Source organism: Oryx dammah, unplaced genomic scaffold (genome assembly GCF_014754425.2).
Source record: "Oryx dammah isolate SB20612 unplaced genomic scaffold, SCBI_Odam_1.1 HiC_scaffold_11209, whole genome shotgun sequence".
Lineage (NCBI taxonomy): Eukaryota > Metazoa > Chordata > Mammalia > Artiodactyla > Bovidae > Oryx > Oryx dammah.
In genome coordinates this window covers 73,401-91,601 of record NW_024080602.1, presented here as the reverse complement: position 1 = coordinate 91,601, position 18,201 = coordinate 73,401, and the positions used below count along the sequence as shown (strand labels likewise).

The 18,201-nt window shown below is 44.0% G+C and overlaps 1 protein-coding gene across 1 annotated transcript in view; it reads left to right on the top strand.

Moving 5' to 3' along the window:
• The window catches only part of LOC120860912 (thrombospondin type-1 domain-containing protein 4-like), a 198,219-nt gene extending 180,533 nt beyond the window's left edge, over window positions 1-17,686 (top strand). Inside the window, exon 4 of the mRNA XM_040236634.1 lies at window positions 16,555-17,686. Within this exon, the coding sequence (XP_040092568.1) occupies window positions 16,555-16,739 (185 nt within the window). The 3' untranslated portion in view covers window positions 16,740-17,686. The remainder of the gene's footprint in view (window positions 1-16,554) is intronic.
• Window positions 17,687-18,201: the final 515 nt, after the last annotated feature.

Here is an 18,201-nt window from a genome sequence, read left to right as displayed (position 1 = left end):
AATTGTCAGATCATATGGCGATTCTATGTGCGCTTTTTGGAGGAACATCCATAGTTTTCCTCTGTAACTGTGCTGTTTTACATTCCCAGCAGCAGGGCACAAAGGTTCCAGTTTCTTCGATCTTAATTAGCACTTCTTTTCTTTTTTTGATAATAGCCATTCTAGTGGGTGTGAGATGCTGGTTCTATTTCTAAGGGTGAAATAATAATTTATTATTATTATTATTATCAGGATGTGTTCAACAACATATCCTGAACAATCCCTGCATTTTAAGATGAAAGGATACAAATCAAAAAGTGCTAATAACATTTGTCACTATATCACTCAGCTCTTCTTGGTTTAGTTTTGGTGGCTCTTAATATACCTTTTGGGCTTCCCCAGTGGCTCAGCAGTAAAGAATCCACCTGCAATGCAGGAGCTGCGGGAGAGGCAGGGTTGATCCCTGGGTCAGGAAGATCCCCTGGAGGAGGAGATGGCCACCCACTCCAGTATTCTTGTCTGGAGAATCCCATGGACAGAGGAGCCTGACGGGCTTCAGTCCACGGGGTCACAAAAAGTCAGACAGAAGCAACTAAGCATGAGCACAATACACCTAGTATCAAAAACCAAATAGGACGGGCCCAGTGGAACCTAGACCAAAGGTTTAAAAGAGCTTATACTGCATCTCCTCTTTCTGTATGTTACCTAATTTGATTTTCATGAAATCTGTGTATGGCTTTAGCTAGGCAAAGAAAGTAGGGGGAAAGATTAGAGAGGACTTGGAAATATGGTTACAATATTGGAAGCTGTCTGGATTGCATAGACATCTATGGAAAATTTGACTTTCATAGGTCTTCAGGATTGAATCCAACTTTGCATCTTACATCTCTCTATGTTTTCTCTGTCATATAACCTTCCTCTGACCTCCAGCACTCTGAACCAGGAGAAAGACCTTGAATGTCCTTGGTGTAAACGCGTGCTTGCCCATTTGTCACAGTGCCCTGAGGAGCAGTTTACTATGTTGGATGATCCAGAAACTTTTCTTGGAGACTGACCTACATAGTACACTCAGAAGGAGTGTAGGTAATAAACTGGATTGTTGTGTGGGCTGTGCTTAGTCACTCAGTCATGTCCAACTCTTTGCAACCCCATGGACTGTAGCCCACCAGGCTCCTCTGACCATGGGATTTTCCAGGCAAGAATACTGGAGTGGGCTGCCATCTCCTCCTCCAGGAATCTTCCTGACCCAAGGATTGACCCCAAGTCCTCTGCAGCTCCTTCACTGCAGGTGGATTTTTTACCGCTGAGCCACCAGAGAAGTCCCATGGGCTGGATTACTCAGTCAAAAAGGTTACATCCTTTTATCTCAAACCTATTGGGCATTTAAAGAGAATTCTCTTTTTCCCTGGCTTCCCCCGCACCTTGCCCAATTTTTAAGGTAATTGTGGCTGGCTAAATCTATCCGAAGGGGGACTTCCTTGGAAGTCCAGAGGCTAAGACTTTGTTTTCCAGTGCCAGGGTGTGTGTTCAGTCCCTGGTCAAGGAACTAAGATCCCACATGCCTCGCAGGCAAAAATCCAAAGCATAAAACAGAAGCAATATTGTAAAAAATTAAATAAAGACTTAAAAATAAAATAGAAATAAATCTATTCAGAGGAACTCAGAACATCAGGCTACAGCTACATAGTTGAAGTGAAGTAGGGGACTGAATCTAGGAAGAGCCAATATCCTCACAAAGGTATACTGATTGTGACTATGTACTGTTGGGAGTCTGGGGAGAGGTACCTTCTTTCCAGGCATCCCTGTCTGTCACCCATTTTGCACTGAGGTAGAGAAAGGATGCTTGGGCTTCCCTGGTGGCTTAGACGGTAAAGAATCTGCCTGCAATGAGGGAGACCTGGGTTCAATCCCTGGGTTGGGAAGATTCCCTGGAGAAGGGCATGGCAACCCACTCCAGTATTCTTGCCTGGAGAATTCCATGGACAGAAGAGCCTGGTGGGCTACAGTCCATGGGGTCACAAAGAGCTGGACACGACTGAGCAACTAACACACACACAGAGTATGCTTGTCAATGGAAACTTCTACTGAAGGAAGAGAATAGCAGGTTCCTCACTAAGACCTGTGTTTGTCAGTAGCTGGGGGTTGAACTACAACTGATGGCCTTTCAGGACACAGGAGACTCTCAGAAAAAGGAGGATGAAAATGATCTTTCTATACAGACCTAATAACAAAATGAAACTTGCAGGTGACTATTTGCAAGAACCATAAAAGAGAAAGAAAATAGAATAATGAGATCTTAAACAGCGTTCCCAAGGTTTGGCTACTGAGCAGCTGGAGTCCTGAAGTGCAGCCAAAACACCATGGAACCATTCTTCCTGCTCCTCTTCCAGGACATATTTTAACTTGACCTCACTGCTCCGGCAATTATCAAAGAAAATTAAAAGAACAGACAGCTCTGCAGAGCTTTGGGGACAGACTAACATCAATTACCTACCCACCGGCAAGGGAATACTTTTAATAAAGCCTTGAAACTAGCAGGGACTACCTCCTAGTCCCTCTTTTTACCGCCAAGGGTTGCCACATTTCTATCAAGTCAAATATTTCCATGTCTGCAGTTCTTAATAAAGCTTCCAGAAGCAGACTTCATCACTTCCTTGGGCATCTAGTTTCAGGAGAGAAGAAAGGAAGTGATCATATATTTGCACCTGTGCTTTTACAAGCATTCTCTTACTTAATTCTCAGACAAGACTGTGAGATAAGCATTAGCATACCCATTTTAACAAATGAGGAAAACAAGGTTCATAGACATAATTATTCCAATGACACAAGCTTGGTAAGTGGCAGAACTCCGATGCAAACCTAGATAAGGACGCACAGAAACCCCTTCCCTTTTCCCTTTGTGCCTTTCAGTGGATTCGCGAGTGCTAGGTGGTTTGTCTAAAGGTCTAACTAGCGTCTTTTCTGCAGTGTTTCTTTAAATGCAATTGCATCTTGAAGGTCCTAATGGGCCCTGAAGGCCTTGGCTAGGGAGCCATAATGCTGGCAGCAGCTAGTTCTGCAAAAGGGCTTTAGGTCTGAGATTGAAAGGAAGACTGCACCTCATTTAACTCAATGGCCACCATCCAAATCGTCCCAACAGTCAAGAAGTGGGCTGCTTTTCATGCCTCTTCTGTACACATCCTTTGTTTTTCTTTTTTGTCTTTGCCCATCCTTTCCCCAAATATCACAAAACACTGTTTCAGCCTGAAGTTTCAATTAGGTTCTGGCGTGATGAGCTCATGCCACGCTTTGTGTGGCTGCAGCCAGAACATCCTTCCCGGTGCTTTCTTTGAGAGGGAGTCGGGGCTGCTGAATTCCCTTTTCATGCCTCCACAAGGGAGCCTCCGTTTCTCATTTGTCCAAATCCTTGTTTGTCTTCGGGCAAGTGAAATGCTTGCATTTGATTGTGATGGGAATGTATTGACGTCTTTTCAAGTCCCGGGGAGGAATGAAAGCCAAGCTTACTCAGAGGGATAATCCCCCTGCATTCAGTCAACTTGAATGTGGAGGGCTGCATTCGTTTGGTAAATAGTGGCGGAGGGTCCCACCCCTGCCTTTTTCTCCTGGTGGTTGTGCGTATTTGGATGCAACGTGTTCTGCCTGCAAAGAGGGTCTGAAAAAAGTCTCTTAGCAAATAATCGGACCTGAAAGGACAAATGTAGCTGGCTGGTGGGTCCCTTCAGTGTCACAGGTCCTGTCTTAAGGAGAAAAGGATCCTTTTCTACACTTGCCATGTCAGTTCCATGGGCTACCATGCAAGAGTAAATTTACCAAGCCAGCAAGGAGAACCGTCTGGGTTCCTGGCTCTTGTAGAGTCTCCGGGAAAAGGCAGGAGTCTAGCTGTTCAAAGCAGCCACTGGCTGGGGTCCTTTGTGTCTCTCCCTGTGTTTGTGCGTGTGCAAGTGGCCTCTGCTCTGTCTGGCTGGCTGTTTATTTTGTTTGGAAAGCTCCTGGCTGTCTGGGATTATATCTATTCATCCCCCTCTGTCCAGAGGCATGTAAATGAGCTTGTTAATTCAATGGAGCAATTGATTAGGCTCTTTTTTAATGTGCTCAGCACTGTCCTAGGCACAGCAGGAAGGCATGAAAGAAGCCTCAGTGGGGTCTTTATCTGCGACCTTGAGCAGCCCTGGAGCCTTTCTAAGCCTCCTGTTCTTGTCTGTGGAGCTAGAAGTTCAGACCAGCTGATTTCTAGGACTCTTACTCTGAGGTTCTCTGACTGGGGTCATGAGAGCTGGAAAGACATGAAGCCAGCTTAAAAAAAAAAAAAAAAAAGACCTGTTGTGGTAAAGAATACAAATGAGTTATGTAGAAAACTATGTCCTTTGGTTGTACAGTTCAGAGTAACATGCGTTCTCAGTTGCTTCAGTTGTGTCAACTCTTTCCAACCCCGTGGACTGCAGCCCACCAGGCTCCTCTGTCCATGGGATTCTTCAGGCAAGAACACTGGAGTGGGTTGCCGTGCCCTCATCCAGGGGATCTTCCCGACCCTGGGATCGAACCCATGTGTTCTGGGTCTCCTGCATTACAGGCGGATTCTTTACCACTAAGTCACAGGAAAGCCCCATTCAGAGTAGGATCGCTAGCGAATAAAAATAAGGATTGTCAGTTAAATTTACGTTTCAAATAAGCAAATAACTTTTTAATGTAAGTATTAGCATGAGTATGTCCTATACAATAAGTATTGTGCATCTGAAAGTTTCAACTGGGCATTCTGCACTTTATCTGGCAACCCTGATCCAGAGAGATCATGAGAACTGTGGGCTTAAAGAAGGGTCACCTCCAGCCTCTCTCTTCTCCAGACTATCTCTCCAGCCACACTGGTCTTCTTTTCACTCCTCGTGCAACAGGGCCTTTGCACAGGCTGATACCCACTGCTTGAAACGGCTTCATCTCCATCCCCTGTTGCATAAAACTAATTTATTCTTCAGATTTCAGTTCAAAAGTAACTTCCTATACACTATACTAACGCATATATATGGAATTTAGAAAGATGGTAACGATAACGCTGCATGTGAGACAGCAAAAGAGACACAGATGTATAGAACAGTCTTTTGGACTTTGTGGGAGAGGGAGAAGGTGGGATGATTTGGGAGAATGGCATTGAAACATGTATAATATCATATGTGAAATGAATCACCAGTCCAGGTTCGATGCAGGATACAGGATGCTTGGGGCTGGTGCACTGGGACGACCCAGAGGGATGGTACGGGGAGGGAGGAGGGAAGAGGGTTCAGGATGGGGAACACGTGTACACCCGTGGCGGATGCATGTTGATGTATGGCAAATCCAATACAATATTATAAAGTAATTAGCCTCCAATTAAAATAAGTAAATTTAAATTTAGAAAAAGAATAACTTCCTCGGTAAAGCCTTTCCTGATTCCCTAGACAGAGTCCATCCTGTTCCATGTTCCCTGGAGACTGCTTTCACAGCACTGCTCACAACTTTTATGTTTGTGTATTTTACAGCCATATGCTGGAGGTAGGGTTTGTGTACGTAGATTGGAATGTCCAGAGCATTCTGGTTAGATGAACAAAAAATTGAGGTACAGAGGTGTGAATGCCCATGGTGTGTTTCCAGAACAGTGAAGAGAGCAACTGAGTGGCTATGGTTAGTGAAAGATCCACTTGTAGGAAAACATGTCCTTGAACCCCATCTTTGGGGCTGAATGTAGATGTTCTGAGGGGGTGGCTACAAAGAAGAGTGGTAACAGGATGACAGTCATTCTTCAGTGGGTTTTATTAAGACCCAGAAGGGAGAGCTGAGTCTGAGCTTAGCTGGGGCTCCTTGAAGTCTTCCCATGAATTCTGAGAATTTGTCATATTAAAAAATTCTTTTCCTGAAGCCATGAAAACTTTATCCTGAAATCTTTTTTCCTAGCATCTTACCATGTCTGCTATTAAATGTTTAAAAGAGAGAGCCATCCTTAGAACCTGCTTGGTTTTCAGGAATGTGGATTTGCTATGTCTGCCCACACATTCATGCCAACATAAGTTTTGCCACCTTATGGACCAGCTCATATTGTGTTCTTATCACTGTGGAACAGACTCTGGAAGATACAGGGTTGGCCTAAAGTTTTTCTCGGCTTTTTCTGTAATGTGGAAAACCCAAAAGAACTTTTTGGCCAACCTGTTTTTGGCGTGCTTACTATGCACATATATACATGAACAGATACCTATTTACCTATACTCATCTACACACTTACACACATAACATGTAATGTCTGCATGCTAAGTTGCTTCAATAGTGTCCAACTCTTTAAGTCCCTGTGAACTGTTGCCTGCCATGCTCCTCTGTCCATGGGATTCTCCAGGCAAGAATTCTACAATGGGTGGCCACGCCCTCCTCCAGGGTCTCTTCCCAACCCAGGGATTGAACCCGTGTCTCTTATGTCTTCTGCACTGGCACAAAATACACGTGTGTAAATAAGTACAAACTTGTTGTTATTAAACAACAACATGACTAAGTCACAACAACATGACTAAGTCACGTCTGACTCTTTGTGACTCCATGGGCTACAGCATGCCAAGCTTCCCTGTCCTTGACTATCTCCTGGAGTTTGCTTAAACTCATGTCCACTGAGTTGGTGGTGCCATCCAAACATCCCATCCTCTGTTGCCCTCTTCTCCTCCTGCCTCAATCTTTCCCAGCATCAGGGTATTTTCCAGTGAGTCAGCTATATGTGTGTAATGAATATACATATCCACATGAATATACATGAGTGTGTGTGTGTGTGTTCAGTTGCTCAGTCATCTCCGACTCTTTGTGAGTCCATGGACTATAGCACACCAGACTTCTCCGTCGGGATTTCCCAGGCAAGTGTACTGGAGTGGGTAGCCATTTCCTCCTCTAGGGGATCTTCCTGACCCAGGGATTGAACCCACATCTCCTGCATTGGCAGGCGAATTCTTTACCACAGAGCCACCCAGGGACTCTGAATATATGCATACATGCATTCATGCACTCAGACACATGCAACATGTATACATACTGCTGCTGCTGCTGCTGCTAAGTCACTGCAAACACACACATACACACACACACATATATATACATATATCTGATTTTTACTATGATAATGGCAGGTGGTAGGAGGTCAAGCTGCCCTCCTCTGGGTGAGGCCTGCAAAGGTGGTACCATTTCCTCTCTCTCTGAGTTTCTCGAGCCTCTGAGGCTTTATATACATGACAGTTTGTACTGGAGTTCCCTTCTCCGGCTTCTTTTTCAGAACTCTTGACAGCCTCAGTCCTTAACAAGAACTCTAGCCACATCGTTTTCCTGGAGGATATGAATATATACTGTATCTTATTAATAATATCCACATCCATCAGATTAGATCTATATTTTCCCCTAAGAATCTGGTTACGACCTCCCACTTCTATTGACGCTGTCAGGCTGCTTTCCTGACAGTTAGCCAAACTGGCTTTCTATGGACAGAACCCCTTTCACACTTTTTTTCTCTTTTTATTAAATGTAACATTCTAAGATGTAACACTACATGTCACACTGCTTGAAGAGTTTTGAGCAGTGTGGTGTTTTTTCCGTCACAGTATTTGTTTTCAGTCACTTTTTCTGGCTTTGGATCTACATGAGACTAAAAAAGAACACATTTCAGAAGAAGGTTGGGTAACTTGGACAAAGTCGGCTTAACCAATTCCCGTGAAATGATGTGTCTAGGAACCTTCTCCAAATGGGAAGCTTCTGCTGTGCCATGTTCTGCTATCCAGTAAAATACAAGGAGTGCTAGCCGGGCTGCTTCGTGGAACTCGAGACAGGTGTGTTCATTGTTCCTACAGGAATGATGATCTTGTACACCATGGGCTGCCAGCCAGCCTCTGCAGCCTCCTCTCAGCTCATCCCCCTTCATTCTCTACCTCCACCATGGAGGATGTCTCTTCACCCTTTGAATGGGCCCTGTGTGGTTCAAGTGCAAGTCACTCAGCTTGCCTGAGCCTCAGTGTCCTCATCGTCCAGAGGTGAGGATTAGCCGAGTTGATGTATATGACGGGTCTGGCTCATGGTAGGTACTCAGTAAACAGTAGACACTGTGGTGTTGGAGAAGACTCTAGAGAGTCCCTTGGACAGCAAGGAGATCAAACCAGTCCATCCTAGAGGAAATCAACCCTGAATATTCATTGGAAGAACTGAGACTGAAGCTGAAGCTCCAGTACTTTGGCCCCCTGATGAGAAGAGCCAACTGATTGGAAAAGACCCTGATGCTGGGAAAGATCAAGGGCAAGAGGAGAAGGGGCTGACAGAGAATGAGATGGTTGGATGGCATTACTGACTCAGTGGACATGATTTTGAGCAAACTCAGGGAGATAGTGAAGGACAGGAAAGCCTGGCATGCTGCAATCCATGGGGTCACAAACAGACAGACACATCTTAGTGACTTAAAAACAACAAAAAATGTAGACATAAAAAATTGTGAAAGGCAGGAAGAGGTTAGGCAGCCTGATGGAAATGCAGGTGCTAAAAAAGAGAAGTCCCTTTTCCCTCTTTGTTTCCTGCACAGTGTGGACTGTACCTACCAGCTCAGAAGGGAACTTCATCCTTGCATGACCTCTTAATTGCAGTCTCGACTGGCTGGTTCGCATGTATAAAACCTTTGATTTTGAACATCATTTTGTGTGTCCGCTTTGGCAGTGCATTCCCAGGGTGACAACTAGTGGTCTGGTTGCTGGGTGGGTCTCCTTTCCCTCTCTGTGTTCAATAGCACCAGTTAGAACAGTGGTTCTCAAAATGTGGTTCCTGGACTAGCAGCATTGGCATCCCCTGGGAACCTCTTAGGAATGCAGACTCTCAGATTTCCCTGGCGGTCCAGGGGTTAAGAATGCACCCGCCAATGCAGGGGACACAGGTTCGATTCCTAGTGTGGGCAGATTCCACATGCCATGGGGCAACTAAGCTGGTGTACCACAACTACTGAGCCCGCGGTCTGGAGCGCGCGAGCCTCAACTACTGAAGCCACTCAATGCCACTATTAAAGCCCGGGAGCTCTAGAGCCCACGCTCTGCAATAAGATAAGCCACGACAATAGGAAACCCGCACATCACAGCTACAGAGTAGCCCCCTCATCGCTACAACTAGAGAAAGCCTGCATGCAGCAACAGAAACCCAGCAGGGCCAAAAGTAAATTACTTAATTTTTAAAAGAAAGACAGGCAGATTCTGGGGCTACACTTAAGACCTAATGAATCAGAAACTCTAGGGGTGGCGTCCACCAATCTGTGTTTTAATGTGACTTCAAGGTGATTCTGAATACAGTTAAGTTTGAGAACCACTTCATTAAAGTGTTACCTACTAGAAATACATGTAGGTCTGAGCAGTGCTAAGAGGAATTTAACATCTCTGGAACATCAAGCTAGTGAATTTTCAGGACTTAAGAAACACGTTTTGTGTACCTTTTCTAATCCAGATCTCCAAGCCTATAGAGACTAACAGTTGAATAAGATTCACTAGGGTACCGCTTGTGAATTTCTAAGTTTTAGTTACATAGTCATAGTGTGGGATAGAAGGTTAGGGATATCACACAATTGATGAGCCATATGCTTTCACATTTAAGTTTTTATACTGGAATGCACCCCAAACAATTTCCTTTTCAGAAGAGGAAAAACCTAAGAATTCGACAGTCTCGCCCCTCTTCTCTTCTTTTTCAGAACAGTTTTCTGATTCCAGAGCAGAGTCTGGGCTCTTAGAAGCATTCTCCTCATCTTATTTTCCATAACTTTGTCCTGGAAAATATAGTCTAGGGGAAAGCAATTTAAATAGTAATCATCTGTGTCTAGTGCAGAATTCAGAAATCCAGTGTCATAAACAGGGGGAATAGCACATAGATAATGTAGTCGACAGAGGTCAAACCTGGCATGGCTGTCCCTGGATTATTCCACCCCAACCAAATGCTACAAACTCCGTGCCCACTGCTAGGGCTTTGGGCAAACCCCTTTTTATTTTATTTAAACCTCGCATACACAGTTAAGACATTGCATCCACATGTTTCTAATTCGTTTACACTTCACTCATCAGCATGTGTTGGGTAAGCACCCTGCCACGTCTGAGTTTTATGAGCTGTGTTTACGAGGCTGCTTTTCTTGAACAGGGATATCGTATATTCTACCCAAAAAAAAGGGAACTAGAGCCTGGGAAATGAGGGCTTCGGTGTTAAACTTGGAGTGAACTGGTGAAGTTTGAATGGATCCAAAACTAAGCACAGATGTTATCCATTCTCCAGGAATAGCCTCATGTATTTATTCACAGAATATCTCTCCTCTTCTTACCTGAAATTTTCTCTCTACTTTAAGGGATGGCCAGGGAATGTGCATTTGTCTGCAAAGTTTGAACCTCATTTCCTGCCACTTGGAGGAGTCTCCCTCTTACTTACTCCCTCCAAGCTAAGGCACACCTTGGTAGTAGCAAAGCTGGATGAAATCTAGAACCTTCCACAGCATGTTGCTTTCTTAGAAAGCAACATTTTGCTCTCCCACTTATGCTGAGTTCCTGAAAAGACAGCAAGGAGTTTTACAGTTTTGTGCTAATTTTGAATAGAGATGGAAGAGACTTACCACTGATAAAACTGCACAGAGTTCCATTTCTCAGAACCCAAACTGTTGGAATTTGTTTTCACATTCTTTATAAAATTAATTTTATTATTTAATCTGAGTTAATCTGAATGCATGTATCTTAGAAAGTCAAATAATTCTACAAACTTTATCCCCTACTATTCTTTCCTCCTCAATAATTTTAATTGTTCTTTTGATATTTACTTTCTTATCTCTGAATAATGTTTATATTGTTACTTCTGGATTTTTCAATTTCAGGATTTTCTGTAAGGTGAGGATTGTAGCCCTCTTTCATCATCCTTACCCTCCACCTCACTACATATACACACTTCCATCCCACATACTCTTGATGGAATTATGTGGTAATTCTGTTAGACTAATAGCCAGTGCTTCCAGTATAACTGTGTGCATGCTCTTCACAGCTGAGCCACATAGCGTAATAGGTCAGAGCTCCAGGATGTCGATCCCCAGGTAGAGATTTGTGCCCAGTGTTTTTTAGGGAGTGATTCAGGAACAACTCCTGTGAAGGGTACAAGATGCAGGATTGAACAACTCTGAGCTGGATTAGCCCTGTAGAGTTACCCCACATTGAGACGGAATGGGGCATTGTTCAACCACACAGATCGATCACTAGACAGGGGCTATCCCAGGGAAGGAGGTTGGTGAGGTGGCTTCCTTAGGCTGGGGGTGAGTTCCAGAAAAACGCAGCTGTGAGCTACCAGCTGGCAGTGCTCCCATCTGCTGGGGGAATCCTGAGTTGGATTGGGATGGTAGCTGTAGATAATCTGAGCACCACTTGCACCCTTGTCCAGGCACTTGGTGGACTCCTTCAATCAAGAAATTTTGGGGACATTTGATGATTTCTTGGGGAGTTGGTAAAGAATCTGTCTGCAATGTGGGAGACCTGGGTTCAATCCCTGGGTTGGGAAGAGCCCCTGGAGAAGGGAAAGGCTACCCACTCCAATATTCTGGCCTAGAGAATTCCATGGACTGTATAGACCATGAAGTCACAAAGAGTTGGACACAACTGAGTGACTTTCACTTGGGGATCTAGGAAACTGCTGCCACTTCTCTTAAAACAAATAATAATAAAAACAGCTCTATTGAGATAAAACTCACATACCTTAAAAGTCACCAGTTTAAATAGTACAAGATACTGGTATTTAGTATGTTTGGAATCATGCTATCATCACCTCAGTATAATTTCAGGACATTTTCATTGCCCAAGAAGAAAGTTCATATCCATTAATAGTTGTTCCACATTCTGTCCTCCCTCCAGTCCCTGGAAACCACTAATCTACTTTCTACCTCTGTACGTTTGCCTATTCTGAATATTAGATATAAATGTAATTATACAGTATATGCTTTTTGTGATGGACTTTTTTCACTGAGTGTACTGTTTTCATTGTTTATATGTTGTTGCATGTACCAGTGTGTGCTACTTCATTCCCATCTATTGTCAAATATTTTCTGTATGGATATATCACATTTTCTTTATCCATTTATCACTGGAAGGACATTTGTATTGTTTCCACCTTTTAGCTATTATGAATAATACTTCTGTGAATTTTCATGTACAAGTTTTCGTGAAGATGTATGTTTTCATTTCTCATTGTTATACACTTAGAAGTGAAATTGCTGGGTCATATGGTAAATCAACATTCTGATGATCTGCCAAAGGTATTCCAAGAAAACTGTTGCACTTTATAGTCCTGTCAGCGTTGTAAGAGGGTTCTGATTTCTCTACATCCTTTCCAATGTTTCTTATCGTCTTTTTCTTTTTTCAGCCATCCTCCTATGGTTGAAGTGGTATCTCACTGTGGTTTCACTTTGTATTTCCCTAACGGCTAATGATACAGAACATCTTTTCATGTGCTTAGATTTGTAATAAGCAGAAGATCTTAATAATCCAACATCACAAAGATTTATGCCTACGTTTCCTTCTAAGATTTTTTTAAAATAGTTTTAGCTTCTACGTTAAAGTTGATGATCCGTTTTGAGTTAATTTTTATATATGGTGTATGATAGGGGTCCAGCTTCATTTTTTTGCACATAGATATGCAAACTGAAGCCCTGCAAATGTATTTTTATGTGGCATTTTAAAGTGGTTGGGGAGTATGGGCAGGGTCTGGAGAAGTCAGTGGTTATGTAATTTTAAAAATATTTATTTATTTTTGGCTGTGCTGGGTCTTCACTGCTGTGTGTGGGCTTTCTCTGGTTGCAGTGAGTGGGGGCTCCTTTCTAGTTGTGGTGTTTAGGCTTCTCATTGTGGTGGCCTCTCTTAGTGTGGAACACAGGCTCTAGGACACGTGGGCTTCAGTAGCTGTGGACTGTGGGCCCCAGAGCGAGGGCTCAGGAGTTGTGGTGCAAGAGTTAAGTTGCCCTGTGACTTGTGAGATCTTTCTGGACCAGGGACTGAACCCATGTCCCCTGCATTGACAGGTGGATTTTTAACCACTGGACACCAGGGAAGTCCAGGGCTTATGTAATCTTATGAGAAGCTCTACATGGAGTATTGCTAAGGCAGCAGGATTCTGGGCAGTTTTATTAAGTAGTCACTTGTCTCCAGGTTTCAATTGTCTCCTAGGATCGCCTTTTTCCTTGTTGCAAGTCTGAGAGGCAGGGACATTGCCTAAGCCACGTAGGCGGAGGGGTAGACCTAGCTGGTTTGGGCCACAGGTAGAAGAAACCCAGACTTAAGGTCATTTCTCTGGGTTATTTCCATGTAGCCCATTTGCTGTCATTGTCTCCTGATTAACCGTCATTTTGTTGTTGTTGTTCTCAGAAAGTTCTTCTGTAGTATGATTGCAATATTGAGGAATAAACTTGTGGCTGCCGATGATACTATTCCTAAGGATAGAAGCAATTGGGAGGAAGCCCAGAGAAATCAAAACTCAAAACCCTTGCCCTCTGTGAGGCTGCTTTATCAACACTTTTATTACATCAAAATGCAATGCACTTGGATAGTTCCTGCTATAGCTTCAGTAAGTAAGGAGCTGAGAGAGAGGAAATGGGGTTTGGATAGATAGATGACACAGGAATGCAGGTTGTAGGAGACTAGTTTTCCCTCCAACTTGTCACTTCCTTTTTGGGCTTGGGGTGTGTGTGTGTGTGTGTGTGTGTTGTGTGTGTGTGTGTGTTTCATCTATAAAATGACAGTTTGGTTTCAGATAATTCCCATAGTGCTTCCGTCTTTGGTAATCATTGACTTTTCCAAAATCACTTCATATCTTTCGGGCAGCTAGGGTAGGAAATCAAGGCTCTTGACTTCTTCGATAGAGCTCAGAGCACACAGAAGATTCAGTCTTCCCTAATCCGTGTGATCCCACAGGTTGCCTGCGATTTCCTGTTAGCGGTTTTCAATGGCTTTGGAGTAGAAGGAAGTTCATTGCTATGACAGTCAGGCAGCCACACTGGGGAAAATATGATGTATTGTGTTATGTAGGAAAAAGTCAGAATTATCCAGTGCAGTAATCAGATTTTCAGACAAAGGCATGACCCTGGAACATGCTGTCTATGGCTGAGCATAGCATTAGTCTCGTCTCCAAAAACAGTTAAACAAAATCAGTATGTACTTGGCATGTCTTTCTCCCTTGGATATGGAAATATATCTCGCCTGAACATTTTTCTCATTCTTATTTTGGAGGCAACTAGATTGCTCTGAAAATATTAGTCATAGCAGTAATTGATTTAGTATTTATTGAGCAGCAGGCTCTGTGTGAGGTAACAGAAATATAAAGAAAGACTCTGAGGTAGGGGACTCTATCTAGTGGGGAGAGAGGAAAGAAAAACAAAAATTAAAACACCTCCAAAGGCCAATATTTATTTTCTCTGCCCCTCCCTTTGGGGCTTCCCTGGTGGCTCAATCAGTAAAGAATCCACCTACAAGGCAGGAGACCGCCTGCAATTCAGGAGACTCAGGTTCAATCCCTCGTCTGGGAAGATCCCCTGGAGAAGGAAATGGCAACCCACTCCAGTATTCTTTCCTGGAAAATCCCATGAGTCTGGTGAGCTACAGTCCGTGGGGTCAAAAGAGTTGGACACTACTGAACAACTGGGCACACATCCTTCCCTTTATTTGTCGGTTATTTGTTGAGCATTTTTCCTGTGCCCAAGCTCTCTATTGAGTGCTGGAGATACAAAAGTGAGTAAGACAGATACATCTCAGACTTCCCTGGTGGCCCAATGGTTAAGAATTCATCTGCCAATACAGACGACGTGGGTTCGATCCCTGCTCTGGGAAGATCCCACAGGCAGCAGCTAAGCCCGTGCACCGCAAGTACTGGGCCTGCCCTCCAGAGCCTGAGAGCCACAGCTACCGAGCCCACGTGCTGTAACTACTGAAGCCTGCACACCCTCCAGCCCATGCTTTGCAACAAGAGAAGCCACCACAACGAGAAGCCCATGCTCCATAAGGAAGAGTAACCCCTGCTTACTGCAGCTACAGAAAACCCACACACAGCAACAAAGACACTGTGCAGCCAAAAATAAATCAGCTAAAAAAGACAGACACATCTCTGTGGTCCCTCAAAGCCATGCCTTAAATGATGTTTGTTGAACCGTATAGTAGAGGAGACTGGATCAGCCTGTGATAGATGGACTTAGAGGGCAGATCAGGATCCATGGAGGGCTTCCCGGAGAGGGTGACCTGGGATCTAAAGCAAAGTAGAAGCAGGTGCTAGTCAAATAGGCAAAGCCAGAAGAGCAGTGATCAACGGCTGCACAGAGGAAGTGCTTCGTTGGAAATAGAACAGTAGGAAATGAGACTGTAAAGATAGGTGAGGTTCAGTTCTTGAAAGGACTTTAGACTTCAATCTAAGGTGATAGGCAAACCACTTAAATGTCTCATACTGGAGGAATTATTACAGGAAACTTGGGCCATTTGAAAGAACATAAAATGGTATAACTGCATAGATTTTAAGTAATAAAAAGCAGAACGCAAACATTGTGTGCTCACTGTGATTACTGATTTATATGATATAATTGAGACTGTTAAAGATGGGAGGATGCCTAAAATGAAGTCCTATTTGTATTGTGAGATTTTTAAAGAATTCCTTTATGATATTCACTCAGCATCAGATCTCTACTATGTGTGCAGATCCAGATGCAACCTCTTCTCTCTACCATCAAATACAGAGAGATTTAATAGCTTTAGTGCATTTTAAATGTGTATGACTGTGAGATACCGAGAATAGGCACATCCATAGACACAGAACATAGATTTGGTGGCTGCCAAGGTCTTGAGACATTACTTTGCCAACAAAGGTCCATCTAGTCAAGGCTATGGTTTTTCCAGTAGTCATGTATGGATGTGAGAGTTGGACTGTGAAGAAAGCTGAGCGCTGAAGAATTGATGCTTTTGAACTGTGGTGTTGGAGAAGACTCTTTAGAGTCCCTTGGACTGCAAGGAGATCCAACCAGTCCATTCTAGAGAAGATCAGCTCTGGGTGTTCTTTGGAAGGAATGATGCTAAAGCTGAAACTCCAGTACTTTGGCCACCTCATGTGAAGAGTTGACTCATTGGAAAAGACTCTGATGCTGGGAGGGATTGGGGGCAGGAGGAGAAGGGGACAACAGAGGATGAGATGGCTGGATGGCATCACCGACTCAATGGACATGAGTTTGAGTGAACTCTGGGAGTTGGTGGTAGACCGGGAGGCCTGGCATGCTGCGATTCATAGGGTCTCAAAGAGTTGGACACGACTGAGCGACTGAACTGAACTGAACTGAAGGTCTTGGGAGGAGGAGAGAGGTTGGGGTGACAGCTAATAGGTCCAGCATTCCTTTCTGGGGTGATGGAAATGTTCTGAGCTTAGTTTGTGGAAATGGTTGTAAATATTGTGAGTATACTAAAAGCCATTGAGATACATGCTTTGGTTAAAACAGTTAATTTTATGTTATGTGAATTTTATCCTAATAAAAAAAATACAGAAAGATAAAAGATGCTGATTGGTTTTTGTTGTTGTTTTTGGTAGTCAAGGGCAATCGGAAGTGTGAGCTGAACTGCCAGGCAATGGGCTACCGGTTCTATGTTCGGCAAGCTGAGAAGGTCATTGATGGTACCCCCTGTGACCAGAATGGGACGGCCATCTGCGTGTCCGGGCAGTGCAAGGTAAGTGCGCCAGACTGGGGTATCTGGAGTGGGTCTCGGGGTGTTTGATCTGTGCCTGCAGACTGCACTGTTTGCCAGGCTGTGGCATGCTTCCTCCCTATCACCTATGGTCCACCCCACCCCCAACTCTGAACCGTGAGCTCTGGGAGAAGTGGATTAAACAGGGCAGTTTGTACTGCTCTGAGTTTTCGATCTTTTGGAGTTGCCAAGTCTCACTCTGGCATTTCAGTTATTAAGTGACTTACGTTTACATCATGTGCGTCGTAAGAACCTCAGGGATCTTTCCTTGTTGGATCCGGAGCTTCTTCCTTACCTCTGAAGAGGAGGTTATGAAAAGGGCACTGCTGGGTCAGTCAAGAGGCAGTTGGCATCATCAGGGTGGCATTTTAAGGGCATGGCATATTTTATCTTGCCTCCCACCAGCTGGGGCAGGCTTCCAAATGAAAGCGGTCTAGTGCCTTTATAGCCAAAGCTGTACTTTCAACAGGAAGTTTTCAGCCTCCTTGGACTTCTGAAGTCTGTTCCAAGAACTCCCCGCCCTGCATTCTGCAAACATTCTGGGCTGGAGAGAATCCTTGTGGGATGCTACCCTTTCACAGAAAGCACCATTTGCTTAAAAACAGGCGCACCAGAGAGATGGCACCAGTTCCACAGTATATTCATTGGGGCCTGGATGTCCACCTCCTTTCATCTATAAATGTAAGAGTGGAGGTCTGACTCTAGCAGGTAAATGACTTTTTGGAGCCCAGGCTAAGATTCTATCTTAATTAACACTCAATGGCAGGCAGGACTGAGTTTCATCAAAGGAAGAGCTCTTTGGCTGTCACATCTAAAAGTTCCTGTTGTACTTTCAATGTAAATTGTTGCACTGTTTAGTATTAGAGCTACTCAAGTATGATTTATAAGCACCTCATTCCCCCTCCAGCCTTTTTCTTAATGAGGTTTTAAATAGAATACAAACTAATTCATCAAAGCAGTATGAATATTCTGGGCTTCTCAGGAGGCTCAGTGGTAAAGAATTTGCCTGCAGTGCAGGAGACGCAGGTTCAGTACCTAGGTTGGGAAAATCCCTGGGAGATGAAAGTGGCAAGCTACTCCAGTATTCTTGCCTGGGAAATCCCATGGACAGAGGAGCCTGGTGGGTTACGGTCCATGGGGTCACAAAGAGTCGGAAAGGACTCAGCAACTAAACAGCAACAACATGGATAGTCTGAGACTGTGAGTAAAGAAAGGAAAAAGCTGTCATTTGATATTTGATGCATGTGAAGTTGCCTTTGGACAGACAAGAAACCCACAAAGCTTCGAGATGGAGTTCAAAAGAGTCAAGGAATATGGTGGGGAGCACACTGGAGGCTGAGACCTATCTGGCCCCAATTTCGACTCCTTTGGGAAAAACCACTGGGTTTCATGCATCCCCTCTATCGTTACTGTCTTCAGATAATACTGAAGGAAGTCCCGTTAAAGTTTGTAATTTCTGACTCAGCTAGTCCCTTCTTCTAAATGTTAACTG